Source organism: Palaemon carinicauda, unplaced genomic scaffold, assembly GCF_036898095.1.
Source record: "Palaemon carinicauda isolate YSFRI2023 unplaced genomic scaffold, ASM3689809v2 scaffold2, whole genome shotgun sequence".
Lineage (NCBI taxonomy): Eukaryota > Metazoa > Arthropoda > Malacostraca > Decapoda > Palaemonidae > Palaemon > Palaemon carinicauda.
This window is the reverse complement of record NW_027169589.1, coordinates 1,092,501-1,104,496: the sequence shown is the minus strand read 5'-3', so window position 1 is coordinate 1,104,496 and position 11,996 is coordinate 1,092,501. Positions and strand designations below refer to the sequence as shown.

General features: G+C 43.6%; 1 protein-coding gene across 2 annotated transcripts in view; it reads right to left on the bottom strand.

Annotated features, from left to right (window-relative positions):
* Window positions 1-797: 797 nt before the first annotated feature.
* LOC137635927 (perlucin-like protein) overlaps window positions 798-11,996 on the bottom strand; it is a 22,891-nt gene continuing 11,692 nt past the window's right edge. For both annotated transcript variants that reach the window (XM_068368368.1, XM_068368369.1), the window contains exons 5-7: window positions 11,002-11,098; window positions 1,354-1,461; window positions 798-915 (exon numbers count right to left, since the gene is read on the bottom strand). In XM_068368368.1, coding sequence (XP_068224469.1) covers window positions 876-915; window positions 1,354-1,461; window positions 11,002-11,098 — 245 coding nt within the window. In that variant the 3' untranslated portion in view covers window positions 798-875. The remainder of the gene's footprint in view (window positions 916-1,353; window positions 1,462-11,001; window positions 11,099-11,996) is intronic.

Sequence of the window (11,996 nt, the reverse complement as noted above, 5' to 3'; positions counted from 1 at the left end):
CGCCTCTCTCTTAGGCCGGGAGCACACTAGCGACTCTGTGGCGCCACAAAGACACGCCACGCCTGTGGTGGGGATGTGGTCTCCCATAGGTTTGCATTGTTTTCAAGTTTTGCCGCGCAAACTAGCGACTGTGGCAAGCAACTGTGGCTCTCTGTCGCACATCCCCGCCACAGGCGTGGCGTGGCTTTGTGGCGCCACAGAGTCGCTAGTGGGCTCCCGGCCTTAGAACCTAACAGTTACGTTGCCATAATACTATCCAATCTCTCCTCATTGCCGAGACTTGTAAAAAATAACATCTTGATCCATCTTCTAAACCCATATAACCTTTTACCACTTCTAAGTATCTCAAAATTTATAATCCCTTTCATGCTTTCTAACTCGACTTTTTATGAACGCCTTTAAATGGTCTATAGACTATTGCAACATTAGAAAATTTCACAAAGTTCTCCAAAACTTCTCTCTAACTCGCGACTATATTCATCTCACTCAGTAAAATCCCACAAAGGAGACGTGTGTGTTTCCCATGGAGAGAGAGAGAGAGAGAGAGAGAGAGAGAGAGAGAGAGAGAGAGAGAGAGAGAGAGAGAGAGAGAGGGAGAGAGAGAGAGAGAGAGAGAGCTCAATATTACACTTGAATAATCCAGTGTCGAATATACCTTTACTTTTATTAATTGAAAACCAGGAAATATTAAATTTTCTTAAATTTATATTTTGACAATAGGATAGGCCTACTTTGTTTTTTCTGTTTGCCTTCGTGATAAAGACTCGTACTGAGTTTATGAAGATTGTGATGTCATGCTTGCTTACAATGAGGTAAAACAAAGAAAGATAATCATCCTGTGTCTTATATTTGCTAAATGAATCAGAGAACGCTCTTCAGCTGTACATAGTCTCAAGTGTCACTTCGCAAGCAAATCTAGAAAAAGAAGAAAATATTCATTACATTTTACCCCCAAAGGACGTACTAGTAAGTTTCACAAAAGCCATCCCTTTACCCCCCTGGACGTACCGGTACGTCCTTGCAAAAAAATGCTATAAATTTTCTTTTTTTCATATTTTTGATATTTTTTTGAGAAAATTCAGGCATTTTCTAAGAGAATGAGACCAACCTGACCTCTCTATGACAAAAATTAAGGCTGTTAGAGCAATTCAAAAAAAAAAAAATATACTGCAAAATGTGCTGGGAAAAAATTAACCCCCTGGGGGTTAAGGGTTGGAAATTTCCAAATAGCCTGGGGGTAAAAGGGTTAAACTCTGTTCAAATTACGTATTATATATTCATATTTCATTTGCTTTACGCGAAGATAAAATTCTATGAATCTGGAAGTATATTTCCAAAGTTGTGTTTTCTTACTTGAATTCTTGATCACAGCTGATGTCGTTCCAGTGATTATTGTAGTAAGGGTGGGATACCACGCAATCCTCGTCTCCGTAATAATCGTTAGGCTCGCCAGACATCCACCTGGAATTGTCATATAATATTCATGTAGATTAATACCAATGAAATACTTTGTTTAGGAGGAGGTTAGGCCAGATTTCTGTATAACTGTATAATGTGGCTAATACTATGAAAGTTTTGTGCACAGATTCATTCATCTGTAACTTTTTCTCTTGGAGTCAATATAAATATATATATATATATATATATATATATATATATATATATATATATATATATATATATATATATATATATATATATATATATATTTGGGCTCAAGCCATGTCGTCCTGATGGAAGTTCCTATAGGGTAGCTTCCTAGGGTATATTACAACTACGGCGATATTCCCAGAGAATTTACCTTAAGGTACCAGAATTCTAACTCCTGGAGCGAGTATCCCTCGTGAAAGGGATATCGCGACATATCAGAGGACGTATTCTAGACACGTCACATGGCAATCTACGACCTGAATAGAGATTCGTCTCGTAGGAGGGAGATTGACGAGATACGAATTCGGGAAAGAAAAAGGGGAGCCGCTCCCAAGGCATCCCTATCCCCCGATTCGTATGCGTGCCTGGCGCCAATCCTGGCGCCATCTGTATTCCTTTTTGCGTAGCTTAACAACTCGGTGTTTTTTCCTGTTTTTCTCGCAAATCTTGGATTTATTCAACTTTTCATGGCTTCTTCGTCTTCGTTGACCTCGGATAAGTTGAGTATAGTGTCTGTTATGTATAAATGTAGGCTCTTGGTAAAATTTTGAGTGATTAATAGGATTAATCTTTGATACAAGAGCCGTAGCCTACCAGAGGTGTCCTGGACACTGTCACTCGCTAGGTATAAATTAGTTAGTCAGAGTGACATTCCTGGTTATTTTGCTTAATAAAATTTAGCTATTTAGCTTTACATAGGATTTCCTTTCGTGCTTAGTATTATTTGGCGAAGTATTCGCCATTCTGGCCTACGCTAGGCCATGTAGCCTAGTCGTTTGGTCCTAGTACTTAATGCATGATTATGGTTTTTCCGAGTGTAATTAAAATTTTATTGAAGCTTTAGGCTATTTTATACATTTTAGACTATGTGGAATATTTCCAAGATTGTATACGTGAGAGTTTCGGTGAATTAGGTAATCGATTCTCTTGGTGCCTAGGCTAATTGCTTATGGAGCCTTAGTATACTTTATCATACTCCCCGGTTGCTTTCTTTTCTTCGGAGAAGGTATGCAATCCCTTTCCCTCTGTTTAAGCCTTGGGCTTATCCCTAAGTGGTTTTTTCCGAATTTATTTTCGATAAAACTATACTAGGGTGTTACTGTACCTTCCTGTTCCTGCTGAGTCTGGTTCAAAGAGGGACAGAACAACAGAGTTTTTAGTCTGAGTCCGTGTTGTTTGGCTTGGGGCAGAGTCTCCCTCGCTGACCTAACACTTACAAAGGGAGCTGAGCTCCCTTAGGTCACTGTCGAAGGTTTCTGTAGTTATGATTCCTTCTTGTGTGATCGACCAGACTAAGTCCTGTTGCTGTTCTCGGGGAGGATAAATCTTCCCTTGGGAGTTGCAACGCCTTCCTTGCTTTGGTGCTCTGGAAGCTGGCAGGTATTATACTACTGCGCTGGCACTTTCCCTTAGATCTCCCTTAGGCTAAGACAGAGTTCTTGGCTGCGGGTGATCTGTCACTAAAGCAAGGTTGGCAGGACCCTCTTGTCCCTTCCCCCTCTATCTCCGTAATGGCCTAGCCATTACTGTACTGTACCTTGCCGGCCGGCAGAGCTGGCCGGCAGGGGTATTACTGTACCATATGTCATTCTACTTCTGGACCTAGTATAGGTTGGGATATGGATTGACTAAGCCCATTGCCGGCCGGCAGAGACGCTGGACGGCAAGGGTCTTATGTTTTCGAGTGCTGCCCGGACCTCTCTTGGTCCCTCATCCATGCCTGCCGGCAGAGCCGGACGGCATTGGTCAAGGAAGCCTGAATTAAGTTTCTCCCCTTCCTTATATGCACTCTTTCGGTTGCCGGGCTTGGGGGGTTGTGTACACTCTTATCCCGGCATCCATTCTATTTTCTTCTAGTGCTGTACCTGTCCCGGCAGCCGGCCTATGAGGCCGGCTGCCGGCCTATGAGGCCGGCAGCCGGGCAGGGGTAGTCTTCTGGTTCTTTTGCTGCCGGCTGGCATCGGTCTTGTACCTTTGCCGGCCGGCTTATGTCAGTCCTTGTCTGCCGGTCACCAAGAGTGTGGCCGGCAGCTGGGTACTACCTTGTGTAGTTGCTGGCCGGCAATCATTGCCGGCCAACACTGGCTGTTGCCGGCTGGCAGCTGCTGCCGCCGGCACAGGCATTTGAACCAGAGGGCTGCCGCCCTATAGCTGTTAAGTAGTATACTTTAAAGCTAATTGTGGTGTGTGCCGGCCGGCAAAGGCAGGCCGGCACACATCCTCCTATACTGTACTAGTATTCTTCTGTATAGCATATACAGTAAGAAGAAAACTATAGTAAAAGTTTAGGTACAGCACTGTATCTTCTAATACTATTGTGTTTTCTTACACAGCCCTTTGCTGTTGCCCTCAGACAGGAAGCAGAGTTCTTCCCTTTCTAATATCCAGGATTTTTAAAATCATTGCCTAGGTGTGAGCTCCACCTGTTTCCTCTGGAAACCTTGCATTGGTTACTCTAGTAGGGATAAACCATTTTTGATTTTATTATCCGGAAGGCTGCAACAATGGGTTGTGAGGGAAACACAAGTGTGTGTCTTTCAATTATGAATTGTTATGCTATACTATGCATATCCAGTGATACATAGTTCACTTGATACTCATGGAAATTTCTTCTCTTTACAGGAGGACCCTCCGAAGTGCGGAAATGTTTTCTGCAATGTCCGCAGCAAGAACCTCTGCGGACATGAGTGTTGTAGGAGACACGCAGCATGCGCTGTCTCCAAGGATGATCTCCAGTATTGGGACCCTCAGGTATGTACTGTATGCACTAACCTGATTACTGAGGCTTTTGATTCCCCTAGAACGGCGGAATCAAGGGATATAGCTAGGGAAAAGCTTCGTACTTGGGTAAGGGGCTTCAAGAAGAACACCTCTGGCCCTTATCTTCCAAGTGAGAAGATGAGGGCGTATCTTTTTCCCCAGGCATCAGCTGAGGCAGTGATTCCCCAGCCTCAAGAGGAGATCCTTCAAGATCAAGTCCAGGTGGACGAGGAAGTCGCAGATGCGATGCAAGACATCCAGTTGTGTGACAGGATGTCTGACCTGGACGATCGTTTGGAAGAAGACCTCCTGGCAGAAGGTCAGGATCAAGTTCAAACCCCGGATGTCGTAGAGGATGAGGTCGACGAGGTGTCGACTGCTCCGGTTCAGATGCCGGAGCCTATCCCCTCAACATCGGCTGGCCTCCCAGTAGAACTGGGACAGGCCCTCTCTTCGATTGTTGGAATGATCCAACAAATGCAGAAGGAGAATCAGGAGAAGGCGGCTGCAATGGAACTGCGCATGCAGTCCCTGGCAGAATCACATGGGCCCCGGAAAAGGCTCAATGTGAAAGACCTTCCCATATGCTCAGATGCTAACCCATGGAGGTATGCTGAGCACATGCCGATGACGACTGGAAAGATCGTCATTTCGGATAAGCTGGGTTCAGTTCCCCTAGAGGAGGTAGAATTCTGGCCCAGCAAGGCATCATATCCGGACTGCTATGTCCGGCTGAGAAAAGAACCAGCTTCAAGGGAGGAGACAGAGCCGAAGGAGGTCATTGTTATGGACCACGCTAAGGCTCAAGCCCTACTTTCATCCTCGATGAAAGAGAGGGGCTTCTCGAATTCGAAGGTAGCTGCATTGAGCAAGAAGCTCCCTTCGTTTGTGTCCTCTCCTGATAGAGCCTTCCCCTTTTTACAGAAAGGGTTTGCGGCTGTCCTAAAGGCAGTCGAGGCCGGCAAGCCTTGCCCCTCCTTGGAGGAGTGTAAACCCTTGTCGCTGGCTCTACCTATGGACCACAAAGACTGGAAGGATGTCCATCTAACATTCTCAGTGGGAAAGTTGGAGGCTGATATTGCCGGACGGCAATTCGGCGAGGACCTCCCCAAGCTGTCCGAATCTCTTTTACGAAGAGAGTTCGAGACAAAAGAAAGACTGGCTGCCTCAATGTCTCATCAGACTACTCTCGAGACGATGGCAAGTGACCCCAAGGTCCATGAAATGTTCATGGTAGTGGCTAAGTCTCACTTAGCCACAGTGACGAAGGACCTTTATAACTTCGTCAAGGCAAGGAGAGCTTGCAGGGAGTTCGTGTTCACCGGGGCTTCGGTGAGACACGAGCCAAGGAAGTTAATCTCCTCCAACATTTGGGGAAAAGATCTTTTCCCTACCGATGTGGTCAAAGAGGTTGTTGATAAGGCCGCCGTGGAGAATAGAAATCTTCTCCAGAAGTGGGGCCTGGCTATCAAAAGAAAATCTTCCCCGGATGAGGGTCCTCAACCAAAGAGGAAGAATATGAAGACTAGGCTACCATCTCGGCCAGCCAAGCCTTATAGACAGCAACAGCAACTGCAATTGCCTTTGCCTCCAGTGCCCCAAATGGTGGCACAAACCCCGACTGCCTTTCAGTGGGTACCCCAGGCGGTGCCAGGTCAGTCAACCACATTCGCCACAACGTTCGAAGGACAGTCTTCTTCCTTTCGTGCAAAACCTAGAGGAGCAGCCAGAGGCTCGTCTAGGCGCCCCTCAAGGGGAAGGGGATTCAGAGGTGGTCGTGGTCAGGGAGGCAAGACCTCAGGACGGCAGTCCAAGTGAAATGATACCGGTAGGAGGGAGACTGATGAAATTTTGGGATCGCTGGACCTTCGATCCCTGGGCCCAAAGCCTACTCAAGAATGGACTGGGTTGGAGCTGGTACAGCACTCCACCCCCATGCCTTCGGTTTTTCCAACACTCCACCCCCATTTTGGAGGAGTACGTTCAAGAACTGTTGGAGAAAAATGTGATCCGAAAGGTGAAGTCCATCAAATTCCAAGGGAGGCTGTTTTGTGTTCCCAAGAAAGACTCGGAAAAGCTCAGAGTCATTCTGGACTTGTCACCACTCAACAAGTTCATAGTGAATTGCAAATTCAAGATGCTAACACTGCAACACATAAGGACCTTACTGCCCAAGAGGGCATACTCAGTCTCTATAGACTTGTCAGACGCCTATTGGCACATTCCAATCAGCTGTCGACTCTCCCCCTACCTAGGGTTCAGGCTACAACGAAAACTGTACGCCTTCAGAGCCATGCCATTCGGGCTAAACATAGCCCCAAGGATTTTCACGAAGCTTGCGAGCGCAGCTCTCAAACAATTACGCCTAAAAGGAATTCAGGTAGTAGCCTACCTGGACGACTGGCTGGTGTGGGCAGCATCCGAGACCGAATGCTTGCAAGCTTCCAGTCAGGTGATCCAGTTCCTAGAGTACCTAGGCTTCAAGATCAACAAGAAAAAGTCTCGACTTTCTCCATCCCAAAAGTTCCAGTGGCTGGGAATCCACTGGGACCTTTTGTCACACAGTTTCTCCATCCCAATGAAGAAAAGGAAGGAGATAGCGGGCTCTGTCAAGAGACTTCTAGATTCCGAAAGGATATCAAGATGCGAACAGGAGAGGGTACTAGGCTCTCTCCAGTTTGCTTCAGTGACAGACCCAGTGCTAAGAGCACAGCTAAAGGATGCAACCGGAGTTTGGAGAAGGTATGCATCAAACGCGCGAAGAGACCTGAGAAGACCAGTGCCGCCTCGGCTACGTACTCTTCTCAGACCTTGGTCCCAAGCCAGACATCTAAAGAAGTCTGTTCTTCTTCAGCCACCTCCCCCGTCGTTGACGATTCACTCAGACGCCTCAAAGGAGGGATGGGGAGGTCACTCTCATCGGAAAAAAGTCCAGGGGACTTGGTCCAAGCTATTCAGGACCTTTCATATAAACTTTCTAGAAGCTATGGCAGTGCTCCTTACCTTAAAGAAAGTCTCCCCGCGTCACTCGATCCACATAAGATTGGTGACGGACAGCGAGGTGGTTGTGAGATGCTTGAATCGACAAGGGTCGAGGTCACCACCTCTCAACCAAGTGATGTTAGCCATTTTCCGATTGGCGGAAAAGAAGAAGTGGTACCTGTCGGCAGTTCACCTTCAAGGAGTCCGCAATGTGACAGCGGACGCTCTATCCAGGTTCACACCGATAGAGTCGGAATGGTCCTTAGACGCAGGATCATTTTCCTTCATTCTGAATCAAGTCCCAGAACTGCAAATAGACCTCTTTGCGACGAAAGACAACAAGAAGTTGCCCCTGTACGTGTCCCCGTACGAGGACCCCTTAGCGGAAGCAGTGGACGCAATGTCCCTCGACTGGAACAGATGGTCCAGGATTTATCTGTTCCCTCCTCACAACCTTCTGTTGAGGGTCCTCAACAAACTGAGATCCTTCAAGGGGGTAGCGGCAATAGTGGCCCACAAGTGGGCGAACAGCATGTGGTTCCCCTTGGCGTTGGAACTACAGATGAAGTTCGTGCCGCTACCACATCCAGTTCTGACCCAGCGAGTCCAGAAGTCGACTGTCTGCGCTTCATTACAGAAAACCCAGACCCTGCAGCTCATGATTTTCTCGCCCTAGCGGTGAGAAAGCGCTTCGGGATTTCGAAAGCCAGCATAGACTTCCTAGAGGAATACAAGTGCAAATCGACTAGAAGGCAATATGAGTCATCTTGGAGAAAATGGGTGGCCTTTGTAAAGGCAAAGAATCCGCAGGAGATCTCAACAGATTTCTGCTTATCTTTCTTCATCCATCTCCATGGCCAAGGGTTGGCAGCTAACACGATTTCAGTGTGTAAATCGGCTTTGATGAGACCCATTCTATTTGCCTTCCAGATCGACCTAGGTAACGAGATCTTTAATAAAGTTCCGAAAGCCTGCGCTAGGCTCAGACCTTCAGCACCTCCAAAGCCCATCTCATGGTCTTTAGACAAAGTTCTTCATTTCGCCTCCTTGTTGAGCAATGAAGAATGTGCGTTAAAGGATTTGACGCAAAAAGTTATTTTCCTATTTGCACTCGCGTCCGGGGCCAGGGTTAGTGAGATCGTAGCCCTCTCGAGAGAGGCAGGTCGTGTTCAGTTCCTGGATGGGGGGGAGCTGAACCTGTTTCCGGATCCTACGTTTCTCGCCAAGAATGAGTTACCCACCAACAGGTGGGGTCCCTGGAGAATCTGTCCTCTGAAAGAAGATGCATCTCTATGTCCAGTAGAATGCCTAAAGGTCTATCTTCGTAGAACTTCAGACTTCAAGGGTAGTCAACTATTCAGGGGAGAAACATCAGGCTCAAATTTATCTCTGAATCAACTCAGAGCGAAAATGACATATTTTATTCGCAGAGCGGATCCTGACAGTACACCCGCAGGTCACGATCCGAGGAAAGTTGCCTCATCCCTAAATTTCTTTAATTGTATGGATTTTGAACATCTCCGTTCATACACGGGCTGGAAGTCTTCCAGGGTGTTCTTTCGCCACTATGCGAAGCAAGTAGAGGAACTTAAGAGATCTGTGGTAGCAGTGGGTCGTGTAGTTAACCCTACTGTTTAACTCTGCGAGGAACAGTGGTCTTAATTGGGACGATTAAGTCCAGGGTGAGTGTGTAGGTACATACTGTACTACAAACTAAATGAGGGCACCAAGTGCCCATATAGACTGTTCCTTCCTTCAAAGGTGAACCTTGCATAAGTTCAGACATGTGTGCCAAACGTTTCTAACGCTAATGTGATTGATTTGTAATACAGATTTTTTATGACTTGATACCTTGGTATCTCATTAAAGTGGTGTTTAATGGTTTTTCTTCCAGATAAACAAGTTCTGTTTACTATCATACTTATGCTTAAAGTTTTGGGTTACCCTCTTTTATATAAATATATATATTTGTTGTTAACCTGTCTGTTTATTATCTGTCAATAAACTTGTTCTTGAGAACCTTGCGTCTCTTTCACCTGTGTCAATTTATTGGTATAATTGAGCATTTTAATTCTATGTATCTTATCTGGGATAATTCTGATAGAATTGTTCTGTTTTGCAAGCTATGTTGCATTGGTTTATGTAAGTCCCCTAATGGGAGGACTCCGTCCCATAAAGGGACGAGGGCGGTTTTATTAGTTTCTTCCTATGCGGATATAAACCTTTGTCCAATACAAGTATTGTGCGGATGACTGGTCAATATATTGACGCAGTGGTTCTATACAAACTATGCTTTACTTAATATAGGGCGAGACCACTATATTAGCTTGCCTGGTATTCATACATAGATATATGTACTCTTCGAGACTTTCCAGAGTCTAGTAGGACTCTTCCCTGTAGGGGGCAGGAAGCTCTAACATAGTTTATAGTTAGTTGAAAAGATGTATAACGGTAACATCTTAGGTCTCTAGGTCTAGTCGACCGGGAATAAATATCTCCGGGGAGTACGGCACATTCTGAGAATCCACAGATACAGTAATGCTCTGGTACACTTCCATCAGGACGACATGGCTTGAGCCCAAAAAACGGATTTTGAGCGAAGCGAAAAATCTATTTTTGGGTGAGATAGCCATGTCGTCCTGATGGACCCGCCCTTGCCTTTCTAAGAAAGGGCTGTAGGACCCCTCCCTACATACAGTATCTGTAGCACCTCGTGTACGCTACAAGGAATACAGATGGCGCCAGGATTGGCGCCAGGCACGCATACGAATCGGGGGATAGGGATGCCTTGGGAGCGGCTCCCCTTTTTCTTTCCCGAATTCGTATCTCGTCAATCTCCCTCCTACGAGACGAATCTCTATTCAGGTCGTAGATTGCCATGTGACGTGTCTAGAATACGTCCTCTGATATGTCGCGATATCCCTTTCACGAGGGATACTCGCTCCAGGAGTTAGAATTCTGGTACCTTAAGGTAAATTCTCTGGGAATATCGCCGTAGTTGTAATATACCCTAGGAAGCTACCCTATAGGAACTTCCATCAGGACGACATGGCTATCTCACCCAAAAATAGATTTTTCGCTTCGCTCAAAATCCGTTATATATATATATATGTATATATATATATATATATATATATATATATATATATATATATATATATATACATATATATATATATATATACATATATATATATATATATATATATATATATATATATATATATATATATATATATATATATATATATATATATATATAGGCTATGTATGTATGCATACACACACACACACACACACACATATATATATATATATATATATATATATATATATATATATATATATATATATATATATATATATATATATACACGAAATCAAAAACTTATTCTTGCCTTCAGAATGTAAATTTTGTTTCCCGGTCTCATGATACTGAGGATACAAACTTATATCAATTCCTTTAGATACTTTTATTTAAGATAAGGGAGGGGCGACCTTCATAAATGGCTATTAATATGCAAGCAAATAGGATGTAAGCAAATCATTGAGAAATAAACCTCTGTTGCAGTGCCAATAACAGTAAAGTTGCTGTTGTGAAAGTCTTACTTGTTATACTGAGGAAGGCTCTTGTCATGACTCCATCTGAAAGTCCCTTCTTCTTCTTGGTCGTTGAGTCCTATCCACGTCTTCTCTCCTATCAATCCTATAATGGAGAAAGGTGAACAATACATTATTATTATTATTATTATTATTATTATTATTATTATTATTATTATTATTATTATTATTATTATTATTATTATTATTATTGTTGTTGTTGTTATTATTATTATTATTATTATTATTATCCAAGCTACAACCCTAGTTGGAAAAGCAAGATGCTATAAGCCCAGGGGCTCCAACAGGGAAAAATAGCCCAGTGAGGAAAGGAAATAATGAAATAAATAAATGAAGAGAACAAATTAACAATAAATCATTTAAAAAAAAGTAACAACGTCAAAACAGACATGTCATATATAAACTATTAACAACATCAAAAACAAATAAGTCATAAATAAACTATAAAAAGACTCATGTCCGCCTGGTCAACAAAAAAGCATTTGCTCCAACTTTGAACTTTTGAAGTTCTACTGATTCAACTACACGATTAGGAAGATCATTCCACATTATCGATTGATTCACGACCAAAGAAAATTGAAACAAAATTGATTTGTTGGTAGATTTTTTCAGCAAGATGCAAAAAAAAAAAAAAAAAAAAAAAATATAGAACTGATTCAGATGTGTTTGTTAACGTTTTGTCGATGTCAACCAAAGGATAAAGAAGAACGTGTGTGGCAAACAGAGTACCTGGTGACAACCAGAGTACAAATTGACGTTGACTTCTCTGGAAAGTAGAAGACAAAATCAGAAAAAGTTTAGGTAAATCTCGCTAGTGTGACAGCCATTTTAGTGTCCTGAACAATGCCTTCTTCAAGATTTGTTTGCTCCGTAAAAAGAGAAAATACCACCTTACTAATGATGAAATAATATCAAAACATACCACAACAATTCTTAAGATAAGTATAAAACTTAAGGAGTTGAAAATAGGAGTAAAATTGATC